Source organism: Oryctolagus cuniculus, chromosome 10 (genome assembly GCF_964237555.1).
Source record: "Oryctolagus cuniculus chromosome 10, mOryCun1.1, whole genome shotgun sequence".
Classification (NCBI taxonomy): Eukaryota; Metazoa; Chordata; class Mammalia; order Lagomorpha; family Leporidae; genus Oryctolagus; species Oryctolagus cuniculus.
This window is the reverse complement of record NC_091441.1, coordinates 87,528,027-87,551,484: the sequence shown is the minus strand read 5'-3', so window position 1 is coordinate 87,551,484 and position 23,458 is coordinate 87,528,027. Positions and strand designations below refer to the sequence as shown.

The following is a 23,458-nucleotide window of genomic DNA, read 5'->3' as shown; positions in this document are numbered from 1 at the left end:
CATTCTGCCTTTCAAATAAATAAGTAATCCTTTAAAAGGGAAGACTCTAAGCTCATAAGGGAAGACTGTATTCTACGTATGTGTAATAAACACCTCTTTATATAATCTATGACTGGCACAATACTTTCTAAATTATGAGAATAAAGGACATATTACAGAAGATCGTCAGGTTTAAGGAATAATGACAGTATGCTGGTACAAGAAGCAACCAGGGGTTAGAAAACACTGACTCCATCAAACATTCACAGAGTATGCCATTGTGGGTCAGGTGTTACTTAATAAGTTCCAATTATCTGCATGGTAGGCCATGAGTGACTCACTCTAGAAAGTACCCAAACTTACCCAATAAATGTAGACACCACATACTAATAGGTAACTGCCAGATCCTCTCACCCACCAGGTGCCTCACAGAATACATCATCTATGAGATATTTCATGAAAAGAAGAGCTATCGCAGCATATCTCTTAAGATAATTAAAGAGCAAGCACTACTATAGGATGTCATAAAATAACTTATCACAGCCTATCCAGTTAACTTTTAATCATGGTACATTCCTGGTTACTCTTCTTCCAAAAATCACAACATAATTTCCAAAATATTCCTTCATTTCCAGCTAAGGCAGACAACGACCTGAAAAGGCCAGGCTCAAAGTTGAAAGAGCTGGGTTTGTCCAACTGCGTGACCATGGAAACTCACACAAAACAAGGATGTAAGCAAAGTTTACCTTAAACAACATATAAATGCTTTAAGGTGCAGGCTCTCAGGCTCCATTTCATGCAACCCCTCGCCAATTTTGAAAAGTCAACAAAAATGCCCCATAAACATGCTAAAGCTCTACTGCATTCTAGAACGCAAGTCCATTCAAGGGTCATATGTACTGAGCAGTGAGTGTATGCAATAGTGTGCCAATGAAACAGCTCCTATCAGTTGAAGACAGGGCTCACTGAAATAATGATGAAATTTCATTGAGGGCATTATTTCATCCATTTATGCAGATATTTACTGAGCACCTGTATGTCAGACAATCCTAGTCACTAAGGGGCACGTCAGCAAATCAGAGAAAAAAATGGGGTCAGGCTTTGGATTCAGTTGTTAAGACACCACCTGCAAAGCATACATGCCACACAGGAGTGAATGCCAGGGTTTGTGTCCCAGTTTTGTTCCCAATTCCAGCTTCCTACCCCTCATATGGGAAACCTGGATCAAGTTCCTGACTCCTGGCTTCAGCACAGCTCAGCTCCAGCTGTTGCTGACATTTGGGGAGTGAACCAGTAGACAGAAGATCTTCCTTTCCTCATTATAATTAATTAATATGATTTATTCGAAAGGCAGGGTGACAGAGAGGGAGAGGCAAACAGAGATACCTTGCATCTGCTGGTTCACTCCCCAAATTCCAGCAACAGCCAGGGCTGGACCGTGCTGAAGCTAGGACCCAGGATCTCCATCTTTGTCTCCCACACGGGTGGCAAGGGCCCAGGTTCAATGACCATTTTCTGCTCCCTTCCTGGGCACATCAACATGACACTGGATTGGAAGCCGAGTAGCTAGAACTCAAACCAGCAATCCAATATGGTATGCCAGCACTCCAAGCAGCTGCTTAACCCACTGCACCACGACACTGGCTCCTCAATAAAAAAAAATTTTTAAAGACACAAAGACATCAGTTCATAGGAAGTTCACATTCTCCTGGCGGGTGCACTGAGAAACTAAAGGACAAAAGATACCTCGAGTATGAAAGGTTACTGTGTTGTGGAGAAAAGAGAACAGCAAAGATATGACGGGCTAAACCTAACATGTACACTTAACAGGGCTTTCCACGTAGAGGAACCACGAGGCGCTAGGGTCTCTAAGGAGCACCTAAGCTTTATGCACACATTCTGGGCAGGGAAAATCAAAAACACCTGGACTGGAGCCCTAGCTCTTTGCCCTTTACCAACTGGAAAACCTTTAGGAAGAAAATAACCCCTCTCGAACCCAAGTTCCCTCCTCTGTAAAATCAAAGAACTAGTGTCACACAGCGAGGTCAAGGAATAACAAGGAGTGTTTCCGAACGCCTTTTCAAACACTAGTTCCCAAGCGTGTACCCTGAGGACTGCAGCAAACACCAAACTTGACAATCGACCTCGGCTCCTTGGCTCTCCGAGGAGGATAAAATACCTATCTCCTGCTGTGAGTTTCAAGGAGATCACAGGCGCACACAGGGCACCTGCAGAGGGGGCGTGATTACTGGTTCCTGGGGAGGAACCGCTCAGCTCGCGGCTCCCAAAGCAGCAGCACTTGCGAACTACTCCATACGCACTTCTGAGCAAACGCGCTGTGAGGCCGGTTCAAACACTCTGGACTACTTTGCAGAGTTGGCCCCTGCTTCCACACTCTACTGAGACACGCCAGCTTCTAAGAAGCCAGCTTCACTCTCCCTTTCAATATAGTCACGTCCCACTTACACGGCGTGGAAACCGAGCAACCTACCAAACATATTTTCCACGGGGTTCGTAAAGACCCTTTTAGACCACACTCCTCAAAATTCGCACACAACTTGCCGTCCCACTCCTTCGAGCTGCGACACTCGACTACGCTTTCGCGCCAGGCGCTCGCCGTTTATAAAGATGCCGTGACGTCATCACGCGCCCCGCGCACGGGAGAAACCGGCGTGACCACGCCCAGGCCTGCGCGGTCGCCCCAGCGCCGGCGCAGTAGCCAGTGCCTTACCGGAAGAGCCCCGACGCGGGCTTGGTGAGTGAAGTGCCACCGCGGCGGGTGCCAGGACTGTCCGACGGTGGCGCAGGTGCCCGCGAGGCTGGTGGCGGGGGGCAGCTGTTGTGATAGGGAAGAACTGGGGTGATGAGCGAAGTTCATAAATCCTGCGGGTGTTAGCGGGAGGTGGGCAGTCGGTGGGCTGGGGAGTGACACGGCGCCGATCTTCGGTCCTTAAGGCAGAATTTGGCGCGGGTTTTGTCTGGAGCACTGGCGGCGGGGATGGCAGAGAAGGGAGCATGGGCTGCCTTTCTGGGATTTCCTTCCCGCTGCGGTAAGCGGCCGCGTTGCGAAACGAAAGTGAGAGGATGGCGGGGAAGGGTCTGTAATTAGACCCGCGCGGGCGAGCCGCTGTGTGATTGCTGTCCGCGGTGCTGAAGAGGAACCCGGATGAGGGCAGGACAGGGTTGCGCTTTCTCTCCGGGCTCAGCTCCCTTCACGCTCTGAGCGGGTGCCGACAGAACTGCTCGGGTTTTCCGTCGGCGCAGGACACTCGGGCGGTCCCTAGACAAAGTTTGATGTCATCAAATCTAGGAAAGCCTCATTGCAGGAAAGTTTTCATTCCCGTTTCTCGCTTAGGACAGGACCCTTCTGCAGCTTTTGCACCCAACCGGAGGATATACCGTCTGTCTTGAGACCTTCGAAGCATTTCAGTACACTTCTGCGTGTATGGGCCCAGGCTCTTTAGCCAAAGTGAGCTGGCTCATGATGTCAAGGGTGCCATGCAAAGAGGTTCCCCTAAATTCCCCCAAATGGCAATCCTGAGTGGCCAGGGTAGGATGAAGGTAGTTTGTTGTGCTTTTTCTCACAGTCACACATGAAAAATATTCTTCTGTTTGGAAGAGGGATGGTAAAACTGGGCAGTCTTCCAGGAAGTGAAAGACCGTGAGTCCCCAGTTGGTTCTCAAACTTGTTTGCTGTTCTGTGTGGCTGTGCACGTGCAAATGGGATGGTGCTGAACTTTGCAGAGTGGATTTTTTCCTTTCCTATCTGTTGATACAATAAAATGTTTACCAGTCTTAGTACCAGCTGCTTGTTTGGTTTTTATTCTGATTAAGGTTAGAGTCTGAGAAAGGGGTGGGGTGGGGGGATGTGAAATATGCTGTTTGCCTAACTCCTGGTGTTCCTGTATACATATGGCATAGGAAAAAGTATACATGCTGAATAAGAAGATAGTTAAATGCATTCTTTTATTTTACACACTACATGTAAGTTTTTATTTTCTCCACTGAGAAAAACCAATGCCTTGAGGTATTAAAATGATAAAATGTTGCACAGCTGAGGACATGTGGTGGAAGTAACTTTGTTTTTATTATTTAGGAGAAAGCTTAGTACACAGCTCTGATTAAAGATGACTTCTTTATTCACTCAAGAAATTCGCCTTTCTAAAAGACATGAAGAAATGTAAGTTTTTTTTAAAAAGGTTAACCCAAATAAAGGCATTGCTAGGCTTTATTAGTGAAACATTGTACGCAGAGGAAGACATAAAAATTTAGAAGTGTGTCATTTTAATTATCTGACTACTTAAGAGACTGATGTCAGTGAACTTCCCTGTATCTTAAGAACAACCAAAATTAAAAGTGTAATTATGTCATATCTTTTTAGATTTTCTTCCTAATATCCAGATAAATTCACCCTTCCTCTCACCCCTTCAAGGCTCCACCTTGTTATCTGATGGACTTCTTTAAGCCCCTTACTCAGGGCTGGTATAATGCACATGTGACCTTCGAGTCATGGGCCTTATGGTTGGGTTAATGCTCTACAATCAGTGTCTGACATTATTAGGTTCTACAGAGTGCATAGCCAGTCCTGTCCTTCAAATTATTATTAACCCTCTCTGAGCGCTCAGATTTTCCTTTTCTCTGTATGGCTCCCTCCGTTAGCCTTCTAAACAGTTTTCCTACAAAAAAAGACTACTGAAAAAGCCAGTGTTAAGTTTGACCTTTAAGAAAGCCCTCTGAAACATGGTATTTCTTGAGAACCTTTGCATATATTTGGGAAACTGGTTGCTATATATACCTCTTATGTGCTTTTTATCATTTCACATTTTCATATTAATCATTTAAGAGGATCAGATACTTGTGAAGTTAACATTTGACCAGCAAAAACACTTCTAAAGTATATTATATATAACAAAATAGTTAAAGAATTTACTTATAACTTTCACATCTTTCTTTGATTACTGTTTTACCTTACAAGTATGCATACATATACATTGCCTCTCAGTCATATATCAAACCATCATCTTTCTCTTGGAAAAAGAGGGAAAAAATATTTTTATTGCTTCTTCAAACATATGGAAGTTTAGCACAATTCTAAATGTGTAACATGAGATTCAGGGGTACTGAAGTGTTAAGCAGAAGGTTTCATATAGCAAGTTCTATCAATGTATGTGTGTGGGGAGGTATATATAACCATGTGTACAAGGGGATATGTATTACAGTTTGCATTTTCACCAAAAATTAAAACATATCTTCAACACTCTAAAATAATTTCAAAAGACCAGAGAGGCTAAAAAACAGAAGCCTGTACTTATGGCATATATAAAGGATATGTTAATGAAAATAAAAATAATTTTACCCAGATTCACTGAAGACTTACTGAACTGCCAAAATTTTTCTCTGGCTTATTAGTGGACATAGTAATGGACTTTCAATATAGGTCAGAGTTAGCACGAGGTGCAATTAAAGATGCATTTTTTGATTAATGAGGCAATAAAATACTTGCATTTAAGTTTTAAACTATATACTCTTCATTTTTTTAACCCTAGAGTATCACAAAGACTAATGTTGCTTCAAAAAATGGCGAGAAAGTTTGGTGGTCAAAACACAGAAAAGGCACCTCAGGTGCAAGCCGCTGAGACTGCTTTCAAAAGAAATCGTAGTCTTTTAAAGGTAAGTTTCCATTACTTGAGTCTAAACACTTTTTCCACCTTCCCAAAAGTGTTTGAGCTGAATCTCTTAGGTTTGATTTACATAATTTCTTTGATCTGAGTAATAAGTAGAAGGAAGCCGTGTCATTTTTCACAACCCATGTTAGCTCAATGAGTAGCATGTGGTGTCTCATTTTTTTAATGAAAAAAAAATTAAATTTAATGTGTGCTTATGTTAAATGTTTACTGTCAACCAGAAATCCGGTAACTACTGAAGAAATACTAAGATCACCTTTGTGCAAGAAGAAGTAAAGATGTACCTTTTCGTCTTCCATCTTCTTTATTTGAAGGGACATTCTGAAAGACCATTAAGTCCCTGTAGCATATTTGGATCCAACCACAAACTACTGAACATCACAAAAATAAGAATAGATTGGTTTTGCCCTATTGAGGCCACAGTCAACACACAGAATTATATCGTATCTCTGATTACAGATTTCCCAGAACTCTCTTGGTGGTTATGGAGGAGGTGGTCAAAGTGTGTGAGTGCGCAGGGCCTCACCATTTGGCCAATGTGCCCATTTGGAGTAAAATCATATGTGGAACATTTTTGGCTGCTTGCTGTACTTTGCTTCCAGAATTGTATGGCTTCATCCATAATTAAAGCCCTAAAGTTTGCTTCCATTCAAGCTTCCAAGAGATCCTATGACTAAAACATTTGGTAGTAAGACTATATTATTTAAGTTATAAAGCAGTGTTTTCAGTTTTTTATTGTTAAATATTTTCATCGATAGGCACGATATAGTTATCTTCTGTCTTCCTTAGAGGATAAAGGGAGAAGAAAATTCAGTTATCTTCTCAGCTTCTGGCAGTTTGATCCACAGTAATTTAAGTCACAGCCATAGTGCTACCAAAGCATTCTATATTGCCATATGTCTTACTTGCCCAATGGTGTTAACAATATTTATTTTTAAATGGAAATATATAGGATAATCTGGAATTTGCTGTGAAAAGTTAGAAAAACTAAATTGGAAGGCTTGATCGCTACCTACCTGCAGCAACGGCTGTGACATTTGGCTTTCGAGTGTTTTCCTTTTAATGAGCAAATATTTGACGAATTCCTCGAGGGTCTTTACTATTAAGCTAGTTCTGGGAAAAGAGTGAAGATGACAAAATTTGGAGTTCTTGACATCAAGGAGTTCACAGGCTTTGTTGTTGGTGATAGAAGATTATAAGTTCCTTGTTTTGAAGTACTCTGAGCCATCACGTGACCAGACATTAAATTGCATGGCATAGAGTTGGGAACCATAGGAACAACAGTGAAAGGATCCTTTAGAGCTAGAATCTTCTAAAGAGATCTCAGAGAAGAAGCTAAATATGAGCTGTATTTAAATAGACAAAAAGCAAAGCATTCCACTGAATTCTAACAGTCAAGACCAGAAGAATGGATGGTCCTGTTGATGTTTCTGGAATTGCAAGCTACCTTGGAAATTAATAGGAAGCAAGATTGGATATATGTTGTAAGAACCAAGAAATTAAGAATTTATATTAGAGATGACACAGTACCCAAAGTGCCTAAGTAAAAACATATAGAGATTTATAGAAGAAATATGAGCATTTAAGAAAAGATTCATTTGCTGTTTACAGACAAGATAAGAATGGGGAGTCTAGATTAAGAAGGGTAGCTAATACCCTGTGATCCAGCAACCCCAATACCAAATTTGTATCCAAAGGAAATGACATCAGACTGTTAAAGAGACATTTATACTCCCAGGTTATTGCATTACTGCTCAAAATAGTCAAGACATGGGATTGACCCAACTCTTCAAAAATTTAGCCTTTTAAAAATGTTGAAATCCAGTCATTTCTAATAACATGGGTGAAACTAGAGGAAATTATGTTAGATGAAATAAACCAGGCACAGAAAAGACATTTAAATTGGAATTTTACTCATATGTGGAACCTAAAAAGTTGATCTCACGTAAGTTGAACCTAGAACACAAGATAAGGAGGAGTGGTGTGTTGTATGTGGTAAGGGTTGGTGTAGAGAGGTTGGTCAGTGGATACAGAGTTACAGTTAAGTAAGAAGAATAAGTTCCGGTGTTCTGTGCTATAGGGTGACTATATTTTAACAATGATGTGTATTTCAAAACAGAAGAAAGGATTTAATGTTTTCATCACAAAGAAATGGTGCTTTTAATTTTTATTCATTAGACAGGTGGAGTTATAGACAATGAGAGAGACAGAGAAAAAGGTTTTCCTTCCATTGGTTCACTCCCTAAACGCCTGCTATGGCCTGCGCTACACCAATCTAAAGCCAGAAGCCACGTGCTTCTTCCTGGTCTCCCATGCGGTGCAGGGCCCAAGCACTTGGGCCATCCTCTACTGCCCTCTTGGGCCACAGCAGAGAGCTGGACTGGAAGAGGACCAACTGGGACTACAACCCGGCGCCCCTACGGGATGCCGGCACCACAGGTGGAGGATTAGCCAGGTGAGCCATGGCCCCAGAAATGGTATATTCTTTGAGCTGATAGTTGGGCTGTCTGTAATTTGATCATTATATTATGTATAAATATATCAGAACATCATATTGTATCTATAAATAGTTATATGTCAATCAAAAATAAAATAGGAGGAGGCTTGTGACAGAGCAGTTCAACTGTAGCTTGGGATACCTACAGCCCATCTTGGAGTGCCTGCTTTGAGTTCCAGCTCCTTTGCTTCTGACCCAGGTGATGTACTCCTTGGGGAAGAGCAGCTGATGACTCAAATATTTGGTCCCAGACACCCTCATGGGAGACCTGATTTGAATTGCTGGCTCCTGGCTTCAGCCTGTCCAGCCTTTGCTGTTGGGGACATCTGGAGAGTGAACCAGAAGATAGAAGGTCCTTCTCCGTCTGCATCTCTCTGACTTTCAAATTAAAAGAATTTTTTTTTAAGAAATGGACTTCCTCAAAGACCCCAGCGTTAAAACAGAAAAAACTGCATAAATAAAAAAGAAAGGTAGCTAATAAATCATTGCCATATACAACTATAAGAGGAAGACAATAAAGCTGGTTTCATAGCTGTGACGAACTTCAGTTTGGTATATTTTCTCTCTGATATCAAAATCATATATTGTCACTGAAAAATCATTTGAAAGTTTAAAGATGAAATAGCATACCTCTAAATCATCCTACCCATCTAGGAATGAGTACATTTTTGTGTTTCCTTGCAGACATTTAACAAACATTTACTAAGCCCATATTACCTTGTAGACACTGTGTTTGCTGCAAGAGTTGTCTTCCCTTTTATTTTTTACATGTCCTGAATAATTAATTGCCTATGCCATTTTTTAAACTTACTTTTCCTCTTTTTTTTAAAGTTTGGAAATACTGTTTATGGCTCTGGTCATGGTGAAAATAAATAGGAGTTATTATAGACTTTTGAGGTGGGAAAGACTTTAACAGGTATACATGTTAGATTCTCATCTGAAAGTTTTCATTTTTTTTTAGCACTAAGTCTTCTCAGATAAAAGCACACCCCACCCGTTCAGCCTCCCTTGCCTGACCAGCAGTGGCTCTTAGTAATTATGAAAACCACTAATCTGGGCTAACTCGTTAATTTGGAGATAAGGAAATAATAGGGTAAGTACTCCTAATGCCCATTGTCAAGAAAGGCTTGGTCATATCTAGGATAGGTACTTCAGAATTATGAGAACACACACTTAAAAAATGCTTCCATTAAAAACTTGAAAGCCTTCCTATAACGACAGCAATAAAATAAGGATAACCTCTATTAGCACACATTATTTGACCTTATTTAGATGTTCCACACAATAAATATTAGTAAGAGAATGAGGCTTAACTTTTGAAAAGGAATATATAACAGTATTTATAAATGATGCTATATCTTCCTAAAAGCCAAATTTGTTTTCAAACTACTGTATTAAGAGTTGAGTAACATTAATGAGGAGGGTTGGGTATTAGACAAAGGAGTTAAGATACCATCCATATCCCTTATCAGAGTCCCAGCTCCCCTTCCTGTTCCAGGTCCCTGCTAATACTCACCCTGGGAGGCAACAGATGCTAAGTACTTGAGTCCCTACCACCCATATAGAATCATCTGGGGAATTATTAGTAGACAGAAGATCTCCCCTTCCCAACCACCAACACCTGCCATCAAGTTAAAATAGATATAAATATTTTAAAATAAAATTAATAGGGGGCCGGCACTGTGGCGTAGCAGGTAAAGCTGCCACCTGCAGTGCCAGCATTCTGTATGGGTGCCAGTTCAATCCCGGCTGCTCCACTTTCAATCCAGCTCTCTGCTATGGCCTGAGAAAGCAGTAGTAGATGGCCTAAGTGCTTGGGTCCCTGCACCTGTGTGGGAGACCCAGCAGAAGCTCCTGGCTCCTGCTTTCGGGTCGGCCCAGCTCTGACCATTGCAGCCATTTGGAGAGAGAACCAGTGGATGGAAGACCTCTCTGCCTCTGCCTCTCTCTCTCTCTCTATAACTGTGCCTTTCAAATAAATGAATAAATCATTAAACATTAAATTAATGGGCAAATAGTTATAAGAACCAATAGCAGTTCTACCTGTAGAGCTGGAAAAACACTAGAGATCACATTCACATTAGCAATAAAATTGTAAAATGTTTGGAAATGCATTTAAACGAAGAATATGCATGATAGATATAAAGAAAATTATCACAGTAAACTAAGAGCTTTAAAATAAAACTTAAAGGAGACATAGGACTTAATCCTGAATGGATAGACTGTTTTTAAAAAGTCAATTTCCACAGTTACTGATAGGTAGTTTTGTTTTTTTTTTTTTAATTTTATTTGACAGGCAGAGTTAGACAATGAGAGAGACAGAGACAAAGGTTTTCCTTCCATTGGTTCACCCCCGTAATGGCCACCATGGCCGGCGACCTGTGCCGATCCAAAGCCAGGAGCCAGGTGCTTCCTCTTGGTTTCCCATGCGGGTGCAGGGGCCCAAACACCTGGGCCATCTTCCAACTGCCCTCCTGGGCCACAGCAGAGAGCTGGACTGGAAGAGGAGCAACCGGGACCAGAACCCGGCACCCATATAGGATGCTGGCGCCACAGGTGGAGGATTAATCAAGTGAGCCACAGCGCTGGTAGTTTTTAAAAGTTTAACAAAATTTGCATTGTCCCTAATAAAATTTCTGCAAGTACATTAGAAAAATAAGCTAGGAAGATAATCCAGTATGAAGAATTTTTTTAATAAAGGAATAAGGAAGAGGCTAATCCCATCAGATATTCAAACATATCGGTAGATGAATGGGTATGAATAGAAGTAATGAAGAAAACTTAGACTTCAATGAGTAATTATAAAAGATAGTGAACTGGGGCCGGTGCCGTGGCTCACTTGGTTAATCTTCCACCTGTGGCGCCGGTATCCCATATGGGTGCCGAGTTCTAGTCCCGGTTGGTCCTCTTCCAGTCCAGCTCTCTGCTGTGGCCCAAGAGGGCAGTGGAGGATGGCCCAAGTGCTTGGGCCCCTGCACCTGCATGGGAGACCAGGAAAAAGCACCTGGCTCCTGGCTTCGGATCGGCGCAGTACCAGCGATAGTGGCCATTTAGGGAGTGAACCAATGGAAGGAAGACCTTTTTCTCTCTCTTCCTCACTTTTATGACTCTACCTGTCAAACTAAAAAAAAAAAAAAAAAAAAAGATATTGAACTTCAGAAACAAAGGCTGAATGATTTTTCTCTGTTGGTATGGGTAAAATGGAGTGCTATCTGCCTTTTCAAAACAAACATAATTGCTACAAATTTGAGGGAAACAAGCATTTTTTGGTCTGTGAAGACTTGTATTATATCAACTGTCATCTCTCCCTTCCTTCTCACAAAATGTTGTATTACCCAGAAAGGGAATTTTTTGGTAAATAGCATCATCTCATGAGAAAGATGGACAAACACTCAACAGGGAAAATGCTGTATCAGATGAGAAATATCGTTAGCAACTCCATGAAGAGGCCCTCGAGCCTTTGTGGGGCAGTTGTCCAACAAATAGGGCCTTCACAACACTGCCACCCAGGATGACCAGTGACCACAAGGACCCCAGTCCTCTCCTCTTTGCTTCCCACCTGTCTCACTTTCTCCAAGTCACTGAAGAGTAAATGTAATGATTGCTTCAATGCTCTTTGCACCAAGGACCCTGTGTCTTGTGGTTTAGTATGTTATTTTTCTTGTCCCAGAAATTGGACCTCCCACAGATGAAAAACATTAAAACCAACCCGACCATAACTGGGTTCACTGTTTTAATTATAGTGAGATATATATTGCTGGTTTGGGAGGGACAGGGGAAAAGAGAGATCTCAGCGCATGACTTTTTGTGCTCTTTATTTCACCTGCCCTAATCGTGCGTCAACTCATTTAAATATGGGCTTTGGAATCCTCCAGAAAGTAACATTTGCACCATCGTCCACATTAGGAATTTGTTTTTGATTTGTTATGGAAACATTCAAGCCTACATAAAAGAGGGAGTAGGAGAATATACTTTGATGTGGGTATGACCCAGATTCAGTAGTGGTCAAAATACAGCCAGTCTTGTTTCATCTGCACACCTCAACTATCCCTTTCTCTACCCCTCAGGTTATTTTGAAGATAATACCCACAAATCATATTGTTTCATTCTTAAATATCTCAATTATGTGTCTAGATATTTCAAAATAGATCACCAAAAGGACAATTTAAAGTAAAATTACAATACCATTATCAACCTAAGGAATTTGTAGTAATTCCTCAAATATCCAACCAGAGTTAAAATTTCTCCAGTTAACTTAAAGACTTTTAGATTTTTATTTTATTTTAAAGGCAGAGAAAGAGGTTCAGAGGCAGATGGAGATCTCCACCTATTGGTTTACTCCCCAAATGCCCACAACAGCTGGGTCTGGGCTAGGTGGAAGGAAAGAGCTGGGAACTCAATCTGAGTCTCCCACATGAGTGGCAGGGACCCAACTACATGAGTCAGCATGAGCAGGAAGCTGGAATCAGGAGGGAAACCAGGACTTGAATGGAGGTACTCCACCATGGGCTGTGGGCATCCCAAGCAGCATCTTAACTGCTAAAACCAAATGTCCACCCCTTTTTCTTGGCAAAGACAAAGATACACAGCTCCCATGTGGTGCTTCACTCCCAACAGCCCACAATGGCTAGGCCTTAGCCTACAGACCTGATTTTACTTTTGTTTGACTCAGGATCCAAATAAAATCCACCAGTTTAACTGATTGAAAAAGTAAGATGCTGAAATACCTTGCTGCCCTTTTCCCCACTCCTTAATTTATTTGTTGAAGGAATTAGGTCTTTGGTCCTATAGAGTTTCCCAGTCTGGATATGGCTAATTAGTTCTCTGAAGTACCATTAAACATATTCTTTTGTTCCCTATTGAAAAACATAGAGCTGCACTGTCCAAACAAAATATAATATGAGCCACATGTGTAAGTTTTCACTTTCTGGTGATGATTGTAAACAAAATTAGTGCACACTTTACACTTAAAGCACATCTTAATTCGTACAGGCCACATACCAAGTATTCACTGATCACATGAGGCTAATGGCTAGCGTATTACTGATGCAGATCCAGAGGCCCAGTCACATTCAAGTTCAATGTGTTGGGGAAGAACACTTCTATAATGTTTGATCATCTCTCTTTTTGAAATGTTGGCAGTCAACATTGATTATTATTGCCCATATATATTCATTATAGGTCACAAAAAGTGCTATTCAAATGTATTCATTCCTTTGCTGATTGATATAAACAGAATCTTCCTTTCATCATTTATCTGCTGTAGTACAGTTCCTATAGTTATATGATGAATGCTTGATTCTTTCCTTATATTTAGTTTTCAAAATGACAGGTTGTTTCCCTAGCATCCTCCAAAGATCACCAATGAAGTATCATTTTGTTTTGCTTTGAACTTACCTGGGATTTATAGTGTTTCAGTCCCTTCCAAGTTTTGCTCTGAGTCATGCCTATAGTGCCCCATTTTTACCAAGTGGAAGGCTCTCCAAATTATCTGCTAAATGCCTTTTTGACATGACCTTAACAGTCACTGAGAGTTTTGCTTCTCTCTTTGAGGTATCTTGGCTTCTTCCAGGCTCTTTGTGTGCATTTTCTGTCTAAACATGCAGTTGGGCATTGCTCTAAGGAGCTTTAATTCCTATTGCCAGGAAATGTATTCAGATCTCTCAATTTGGGCAGTTAAGGTATTGCAAATCATTTTCTTTTGTTCAGTTTTGTTTTTTAAGATAAAATACATGGAGAGTTCACATGGTTTTTAAAACATTGATCTTGTGCCTCTAACTTCTTTTTCTCCCAGTTGTCGAAGAATTTTCCAACAATGATGTAACTAATTGAAATGGTCCCCCCCTTTTACAAAACCACAGAGAATGTGTTCTAAGACTCCCCCAGCAGATGCCTGAAACTGAGAATAGTACAAAACCCTATTTATACTGCTTTTTCTTATACATACATACCTCTGACACAGTTGAATTTATAAGTTAGACATAGTGGGGGGCTGTGCTGTGGTGTACCCAATAAAACTACTGCCTACAGTGCTGGCATCCCATATGGACACCAGTTCCAGTCCTGGCTGCTCCACTTCTGATCCAGCTCTACTATGGCCTGGGAAAGCAGTGGAAAACAGCCCAGGTACTTGGGCCCCTACACCCACGTGGGAGACCTAGAAAAAGCTCCTGGCTCCTGGCTTCACATTGGCCCAGCTCTGGCCATTGCAACCATTTGGAGAGTGAACAAGTGAATGGAATACTTCTAACTCCGCCTTTCAAAGAAATAAGTACATCTTAAAAAAAAAAAAAGTTAGGCACAGTAAAAGATTAGCAACAGTAACATAATAAAATTGAGCAGTTATGATAATCTACTGTAATAAAAGTAACTATGATCTGCCCCTCAACCTATCTGATTTTACTGTACTTGTTACCCTCCTTCTTGTCATGATGTGAAGTCACATCATAACATGATAGCCGCATGATGAGAGGAACTTGGGGTATGACATGGGCATTGTGACATGGTGTTGGGCTGCTGGGTGTTCCTTGAACACAAGCACTGCAAGACTGCCACAGTTGATCCTCCATCCCAAGCAACCCAGTGACTAATGATCAGGGGGCATGTATAGCATAGCTAAGCTGGACAGAGGGATGAGTCATGCCTCAGGCAGCATGAACAGTTTGGTTTCATCACACTACTTGCAATGCCATGCAATTCAAAAAAATTTTTTTTTATTTCCAGAAGTCTCCATTTAATATTTTTGGACCATAGTTGACCACAGGTAAATGAATCATGAAGGCATAAATAAAGGGGGCTATGCTATTTGCTTTATCCAATGATATAGATATCATTACCATCACCAATTGGATTAGTGAGAGTGGATTCTAGTAAGATATAGTTTGTTTTTAGGCTATATCCAAGTATGCAGATTCAGTCAATACTATGTTCTGAGAATACTTAATATGTGTTTAAGCTACCAAATAGATAACAGATTGGTTTCATTTGACTTCAGTTCTTAGGAATTGCTTTGTTTGCTCTATAGAATTGTGAATGGTCAAATGGCAAACCTTTTTTTTTAACTTTTATTTAATGAATATAAATTTTCAAAGTACAGCTTATGGATTACAATAGCTTTCCCCCCCCATAACTTCCCTCCACCCGCAACCCTCCCCTCTCCCGCTCCCTCTTCCCTTCGAATGGCAAACCTTTTAAACAAAGTCATCAAGTATAACAAAGTCCCTCTCTTCCTGTCACCTTTTTCCTTTCCTATTCCTTTGCCATGCCTTGGGCATGTGTGTTTTGGTTTTCGTCTTTTTTTTTAAGTTTCTGGTTTAATTCAGGAACCTGCCATTGTCTTTATTTATTTAATGAATATTTAAGTGCCCAGTACATGCCCTGCACTTTGTTAGATACTAAGGTGCATAACGTTTATATGGGACATGGTCCTTACCTTCTGGCCATGTATGGTCAAAAAAGAGGTATTTACATGGCAGTAATAAGATGGAACTTGCTACAGAAGGCTGAGCTAAAATCAGAGATTATTTTTCCCATTTGGGTTAAGGAATTCACACTTCCTCTCCTATGTGATGGGTACCAATGTGTTTTGTTTTGTTTAGGCAAAGACATATTTAAAGTGGTTCCCTAGAGACATTGATCAATTTCATGTTAATCATGGACTAAACAAAATACACTCTAGGCTTGACTGAGAACAAGCACTCCCGAAGTATTTGTTGAGTGACTCTATGTTCTAAGAAGGACTTCACTGGGAATGAACTGGAAAAGGGTAGAGAAGATATCCTGAAGGCCCAGTCTATACAGCCTTGACATTGTAAGTGGCAGGGAATAAGAGTTAAAGACAGAGGATACAGCATAGTTATCTGGGTGACAGCATTTGTACCAACCTTGATTCAATATGTTCAGTAGGAAGAAGATAAGCTTACTTTTATCGAGTTGAGAAAAACAGGCTCAGAGGAACACTTAGCCATCCCTCAACAGTGATGGTTAGTTGAAGCTAGATAAGAGACAGTCTGGAAGGAGATAAAGAAAAAAATATGAAGCCAGATGTCACAAATCTTAAGAAAACCCACACTTAGGAGCAAGGAGAGAAAGATGAGCCAGTTAAGGAGAAAGAGAAGGAGGAATCAGAGAGGTAAGCTCTATGTCTATGAAAGGGGGCCAGCACTGAGTTGCAGGGAGTTGAGCCACTGCCTGCGATGCCAGCGTCCTATATGGGTGCAAATGTGGGTCTCAGCTGCTCAACTTCTGATCCAGCTCCCTGGTAATGCGCCTGGGAAAGCAGTGGATGATGGCCCAAATGCTTGGGCCCCTGCACTCACATGGGAGAACACGAAGAAGCTCATGGAAATTGTTGGAGCAATTTGGGGAGTGGACTAGGCAGACAGAAGATACATGTCTGTCTGTGCAACTCTGCCTTTCAAGTAAGTAAATCTTTAAAAAAAAATCTGTGAAAGTAAAATATTACTTAAGCAAATAAAGTTTTTCAGAGGGGTGATAGCAACCCTGCTCTTCTCTAAGAGATACTCAATATCCTTTATACATGATGCTGAAGAAAATAATTTATAATACCAAATTTTAAAATATTTTTTGAAAATGCATACAACAAAAAAACTGTGCTTGGTTTTTAGAATTTTTTGCACCCCAATAAGCTTATCTTTAAAAAATTATTCATTTATTTGAAAGTAGAGTGAGAGAGAGAGTCAGAGACAGAGATCTTCCATCCATTGGTTCACTCCCCAAATGGTCACAATGGCCAGAGCTAGGCTTGGCCAAAGCTAGCAGCCTGGAACTCCATTCAGGTCTCTCATGTGAGTAGCAAGGGTCCAAACATTTGGGCCATCTTCCACTGATTTCCTAGGCATATAGCAAGGAGTTGGATCAGAAGTCCAACAGCCGGGACTCTATCCAGTGCTCATATGAGATACTGGCATTGCAGGCGGTAGCTGAACCCAGTGAGCCACAACAGCAGGCACCCAGATAAACTTAGCTTTTGGTTGCATTTCCACCAGCTTTCTGAAATACCTTTGTATTATCTACTAGTGCTAGATTTCCCAGTAGCTTTATAACTGTTCACAGAATAATAGCTGAATGTTGCTGTGGTTATTACTGTGTTTATCGGATTTGTAAGAGTAAAAATCAGTTATTCGAGGGCGGGCCTTTGGTTAAGATGCCAGTTAAGATGCGTGTGTCCTAGATCAGAGTGCCTGGGTCCCACGCCTTGCTTGAGCTCCTGACTCCAGCTTCCTGCTAATTCAGAACCTGAGAGGCAGTGCTGATAGCCCAGGTGATTGAGTTCCTGCCAGTTTTGTGGGAGACTTGAGTTGACTTCCTGGCTATCAACTTCATCTAGCCCCAGGTCTTGCCCTTGGGAGCATCTGGGGACTGAACCAGCAGATGAGAGTATTCTTGCTCTCGCTCTTTCTCACACCTCCATCTCATTCCCTCCCCCTTTCTCTGTCTCTCAAATAATAAAAATTTGTGTAATTTCTAAAATCTCAGTGTGCTCAGAGAAGAGTCAGGCTTCTGTAGTTGTGGTAGCATTGGCAGTAAAGCTATTTAGCATGTGTCTTAGCTGTAAACTTCTGCCATGGGATAGACGTGCTAATGGATCAGCTTTTTATCCCTAAATTGATTTTTTTTCCCCTTCCAAATCACCTTCCTCTAGACAGCAGGTGCATTAATGGTAGTGCAACTTTGGGGAGTCCCTTTAGGGAATTTCCTGTTTTTCCCTTTTATATTTCACACCCATTCCTTGCTCCCGCCGCTACCATCTGCTATCTCTTTTCTCCTGTTCAGCATTGGCTTCTTCACACCCCACTCCCACGCCCTTTCCATCTCTCTCCGTCTGTCCAACAGCCCTCTACTTAGATTGCTCCAGTGTTTGTGCATGGATCTTGGAATTTTCTCCTTTCTATCAACTAAGGAGAGAGAGAATTTACACAGGCTTCATCCAAGGCCTCCATGAACTTGACAAACAAAATAATTGGGCACAAGACAACATAGGCACTGAACTGAGGAGTGGTTATTAAACTGAGCTCCTATGTTTCCATAACAACTTGCAGAGTTCTACATTTCTGGCGTGTGCTCCATGCATGTATCAAGGTAAAAATTATACCAGGGAAGGAATTAAGTTTAGTTACTCTGGTGTTTTTACAACCATTTGAAGACATACACACACATTCAAGTTGAACTAAAGCACAGTACTTGAATACCAACAGCTGAGTGATGTACTGCCAAGCAATAAAACTTGTCACTGAAATGAGTGTAGAACCCTTATACTTAAAATCTATATAATGCAGTGAAAAAGTATTGAGGTACCTCCCTGAACTTCTTTTCGTAATGTGGAATATTTGCATAGGTATACAATCGTACAATGGCAGGCAGAACTGATGAGATGCATGCCACTGGTATACCGTAGACATCATCTGGAGGCACTTGAACTCGTTACTCTAAGGTTAGCACATTGTGGGTCTGAGTATGTCACTATTTTCTTATCTGAACAGCTGATCATTTTACCCTTCTGGCAGTTTTCAAGCGGTTTTATAGCTAAATGCACGCTCTGAGCAGTTTTAGAAGATGCCATATTTGCACGAATTTACTGGCTATTCAAAGTGAAAAGGCAGAACTGAGAAATATCACTCCCCTCCTCCTATTTTAAAATTTAAAAAAAAAAAAAAAAGCAAAACAAAGACCTGTACTCTTGATTCGCAGCGGGGTCCTCGAGCAGTCATCAGTTCCCCTCCCAGTGTCCTTCCACCAGTTCCAACTGTGCATTCAGGGAGGAGGTGAGAGATCTGGGGTGTGTTTACTGGTAGTACAGCTGTCATTGGTAGTAAACGCATTTTGGTTTTAAAATGCTGATGTCTGTTACAGGATATAGAAACAGCTGAAAAGTCGCTGCAGACCAGGATTCACCCACTTCCACGGCCTGAGGTGGTGTCTCTTGAGGTAAGAATCTTTCGGAACGCATTCAGAGAGACCCTACCCTAATAGTAGTGCACTGTTAAGTTAAACAGTGGTTACATGCACGTCTATTTCCCAGCTTTACATATTTCCTAAAATAAACAAGATGTATTTGATCCTTACAGATCCATGCTTTTCTACGTAGTAGGTAATTGAGAAAATCTGGATTTGAAATTATGTTTTACCAGGGGAAATTTGATGAAGATCCCCTGTCTTCATCCTTTGTCACTTAGAAACAACCATCCTTGTAGAGCTAAAACAGTGCACTAAATCTTCAGATGACAGCATGATGAACCAAAGTTCTTTTTTAATGGAAGTGTTAGAAACAGGAATTCAGTCCCCTTCACAAAAAACTTAACCGAAGCCAAAGCTATTTAAATACATATTATCATACAATATAGTATGAGTTTTGTCTGTTTTGTTTTGCTCAGTTGAAGAACAGATTGGTAAGACGGCTTGCAAAAATAAACCATATTTGGTGTATGAATGTATTTGTGATGAATGGGAACTTACTACCTATAGAAGAATTGCATTTTGTAGTTTTAATGACATTTCTCAGATACCATTTTGCTGTCCATCCAACTAGGAATATGAATAGACTCAAAAGTAAAGGCTGAGAATTTGCCCCTCAATTTTCTGTGTCATCTAGGATAATAAGAAAAGGCAGCGATCAGGGATAGAAAAAAGTCTGGTACAAAGTTGTGCCTTGGGCATGCTTTTTTTCTTTGTTGGATTCCCCAATACCTTCCTCTGGCACGTACAGGGCCCATACAATAGGGGTTAATGCAGTCATGAATGGCGAAGAAACTCCCAGGCACCAGCCTCACACCCCAGGATGAACTTCACTGTACCTATGTCAGGCTGTTTCTGAGACCACATGCATAGACAGAGATATGTGGAACCCCTCACCATTTTCATCGCTCAGAACCACTGGACTTTGTTTGACGCTCACAGTCAATTAGTAAGTGGTCCTACTGCTATCTACCTTATTGGCCAAATTCTCTTAAAATGAGAGTGACAGTGCTGATAAAGTACAAAATGCCCTCCTGTGACACAGAGCTTGGGCAGTATGGTTCTCTTTGGCCTCCTTAAGGCAGTCACCCAAGAAACCATCAAAGCTCCTGGACACAGCTTGATTTCCATAGCCTACAGACCACCAGTGTTAGACCAATAACATGCCATCTCAACTTGTAAGCTATTTCTATTTTTAGAATGGTTACCTTTCATTGCTGTTTTCTCATCACAAAAATATATGGGAAAAATTAAAATTTTTCATGGCAAGTGTTCTTTCCAAAGATATCCTGGATTTGTGTGTCCCACACAATTAAGGTGCCAATTTAGCAGAGACCTAAACTGTAACATACTAGTTATATTTCAGTTCCTTATCTTATCCCAGGTCAAATATTTTGGTTTTAGTTCATTTGTTCGTGTTTAGTCATTTCATTGTAAAATTTTTAGTATGCGTAATCGTATGAAATGGGATTTGTAACATTAAACAAAAACATTTAATGCTGTGTAGCCATGAAGAGTACTATTGGCAATAATCCCAAGGTTGGCCACAAGAGGGCGTGTAAAATCACAATAAAATTCTAAAACCTGTAATTCTGCCAGGCTCCGGTTTTACTGAGAAATTTGAAAATTAACACTAGTAAGTAGCCAGATTTTTTTCTAAAATTAACATAAAATATTCTGTAGAGGAAATGCATTCTACGTATGTGTGTGTGTGTGTGTGTGTGTATACACGCACACACACACTTAAGTGAATAAACATTTAGACTATTATGAAGAGCCAAGTTCAATTGCTTGATATGCTTTTTTACTTTTGAATTTTTTTTCCAGACTCGTTACTGGGCATCAGTAGAAGAATATATTCCCAAATGGGAACAGTTTCTTTTAGGAAGAGCACCATATCCTGTTGGTGTTGAAAGTCAAAAAGAAGCAGAAAAAAACATTGAGAATGAAGCAGAGTGATAACTTCTTCACGTGCTGTTCCAGAAAACTTGCTTAATAAAGCCTAATGTTAAAGCATATGTAGGTAACCGGGAGGTCTTTGGGAATTTTTATGTTCCTACTGTTTTCATTACCTCCTACATGACAATGCAGATATGGAAATCTACTGGGGAATCTCAGGTTATCAGTTACTTGTGTTTTAAAGTCATGAATTTCTTCTCTACCAAACCCAAGGAAGAATAAAACTGATATTCAAAGGTAATAGAAATACTATTCCCTACTCCTATTTTAAAAAAAGAAAACTATGCACTCTGTTTATTAAGTAAGCTTCAAATCAGTGTTGTGTGTATTGTTTAAAACTTCATTTACAATCATTCTCATCTCAACAGTTCTGATTGTCAGTTTAAGTTTTCTGGAATCTTTACTTTTCAGTTGTTTTATTGTGGGGACAAGGTACAATACCAGAGGGGTTGTCTGCTTAATATTGCAGTTCCTTGTGACAAATGAAGACTGGCTTTAGTCTGATCGTGTTTATCAGGAAATAGGTGCCTAACATGCGTGCCTCACACACCAACAAACCTTCAAAAGCTCTGGCGGTGGCCAGCAGTGAACTGTAATGCATCTGATAAGTAGCCAGTTTAGGGATGGCACAGACTTTGTACTGGAATAGGAGACCTATTACAACTGGTGACAGTTATTGGATTTTGACATTGTTATTTAGGGATTGGCAACCTGGTGAATGCAAATAACCTTATTCTCATTTTTTCATCTTTAAACTTACCCTTCCTTCACTCTCCTGTTTTCATTATGTCTGGAAAAAAAAGTGTCAGAAAGCTTTGGGTCACAACCCTAAGCAGCTCTGAGCTTCCTCAGTCTCCTACTGCTTGAGCACTGTGTGGGGATAAAGCACCTCTGGTTGTCTAGCTATAGAGACAGCTTCTGCTGCCCGAGGGTGTCATGCTATCTCCCAGTCCCATGTTTGAATCCAGTGATTTGTGTTCTGCAAAGAAGACAATAGGACAAGCTAAACATACACACACACACACACACACACACCAAAAAAGCTACATCGCAGCGTTCGCTGGGCTGTGAGTTCCTCTGAACTACTCTCTTGGAGATACCCTGTGGAGTGGGTGCTGGTGTGGGTAACAATAATGTTGTTTTCATAATATGTGCTGGCAGATTAGCACACTTCTCTACAGTGTTAACAGTTGTAATTAAGGAATAAACAGCACAGGGTGTCAGTCCGATGACAATTTCATCTATAGTGTCACAATACAAAATGTCACAAAATATTAGAACTGTTATATAACCATAAAAAGTATCAGCTTAAAAGCTGCAAGCCTTTTCAAACAAGAAGACAGAGAAAGGAAGAAAAAAAACTGGCATAGCGGCCAGAACAATTTTAATACCTTCTCAAGCATGTTCTGTCATGAACATAAATTGATAAGTTTTTTTTCTGTTACATTACAGTTTGGTTTCTAGCCATCCAGTTGATTTAGCAGGAGAATGCAGGTTTTCTTAGCAGCTTTGAATTGGTAAACAGATTTAGATGTACTAGAAAGGAACATGAGGAAGTTTTTTTTTTTTTTAACATCCAATCTTTCCCAGCATATGCACATAAGAAGGTGAATGAAGCAATGTGAAACTTATTTCTCTTTAGTCAAGTGAAAAAAAGGCTAAACATTTGTTAGATGGTAAAATATTGTGTCAAGCAAGTAGGCACATTCCAAAATTAAACAGTGGTTGATACGTTAACGTCCTCAAATATTTGAGCGTACACTTCCTTTGAGATCTGTAAATTAAATCACCAGTAGGTTAGATTAAAATACAAAATGAATGGCAATTTCACCATCTCGGGAAAGATTGGGTTTTCCTCCCCTAAACTGACTAATGCTAAATAGTTTTTTAGAAAACAGCGTACGGTTAATACATCCTGGGTTAACATTCAGGGCAGAAGGGAAGGTATTTCTAGCTTTCAGCTGTACCATTTTTCCTATTTTACTTAATACCTCAAAAATTCCCAGAGATGACTTTATTCCTGGCCCCTGCCGAGCTCCCCCCACCCCTTGTAGACTATAACAGATTGCACCACATGGTGTCTGTTTAAAAAAAAAAAATCCCACAGGGACCTGGATATCCCATTAAAAGGCTTTATATTCCTCACGGCAAATTAGCTTTACATAAGAATTTCTAAATAATGTTTTCTGTGAGGAAGGAAGGAATAGTATATGTATTTTTCTACAATTAGTAAGAACCACACAAGGAAGAAAAAGTCATCCACTTATACATTTCCAGCCATAATTCAGTGTCCTGAATTCAGAGGCTACACTGTATTTACTCTTCTCCATGAAAACTAAATTTGTGGGGGATTTTTTAATAGTGA

General features: G+C 40.6%; 1 protein-coding gene and 1 long non-coding RNA gene across 7 annotated transcripts in view; one reads left to right on the top strand and one right to left on the bottom strand.

Annotated features, from left to right (window-relative positions):
* LOC127492427 (uncharacterized) overlaps window positions 1–2,599 on the bottom strand; it is a 56,650-nt gene extending 54,051 nt beyond the window's left edge. Inside the window, exon 1 of the long non-coding RNA XR_007921888.2 lies at window positions 2,471–2,599. This is a non-coding gene — a long non-coding RNA (uncharacterized lncRNA). The remainder of the gene's footprint in view (window positions 1–2,470) is intronic.
* Window positions 2,600–2,644: 45 nt separating this feature from the next.
* CEP15 (centrosomal protein 15) lies at window positions 2,645–21,152 on the top strand. 6 transcript variants are annotated; one of them, XM_070050654.1, is made up of 6 exons: window positions 2,683–2,734; window positions 3,567–3,640; window positions 4,076–4,159; window positions 5,526–5,649; window positions 19,033–19,107; window positions 20,962–21,152. In XM_070050654.1, exons 3-6 carry the CDS (start codon window positions 4,107–4,109, stop codon window positions 21,091–21,093), a joined length of 384 nt encoding a protein of 127 aa, XP_069906755.1. In that variant the 5' UTR covers window positions 2,683–2,734; window positions 3,567–3,640; window positions 4,076–4,106; the 3' UTR covers window positions 21,094–21,152. The 6 variants fall into 6 exon arrangements, with proteins under 6 accessions (XP_008259090.1, XP_002713328.1, XP_069906755.1 ...); XM_008260866.4 differs by having other exon boundaries at window positions 2,696–2,786; XM_070050655.1 differs by lacking the exon at window positions 2,683–2,734 and adding an exon at window positions 3,340–3,448.
* The last annotated feature ends 2,306 nt before the right edge of the window (window positions 21,153–23,458 follow it).

Coding starts and splice junctions, on each gene's coding strand:
- CEP15 (XM_008260868.4), top strand. CDS start 4,107: ATGACTTCTTTATTCACTCAAGAAATTCGCCTTTCTAAAAGACATGAA. Junction 5,650..19,032: donor GAAATCGTAGTCTTTTAAAG/GTAAGTTTCCAT, acceptor TGTCTGTTACAG/GATATAGAAACAGCTGAAAA. Junction 19,108..20,961: donor CTGAGGTGGTGTCTCTTGAG/GTAAGAATCTTT, acceptor TTTTTTTTCCAG/ACTCGTTACTGGGCATCAGT.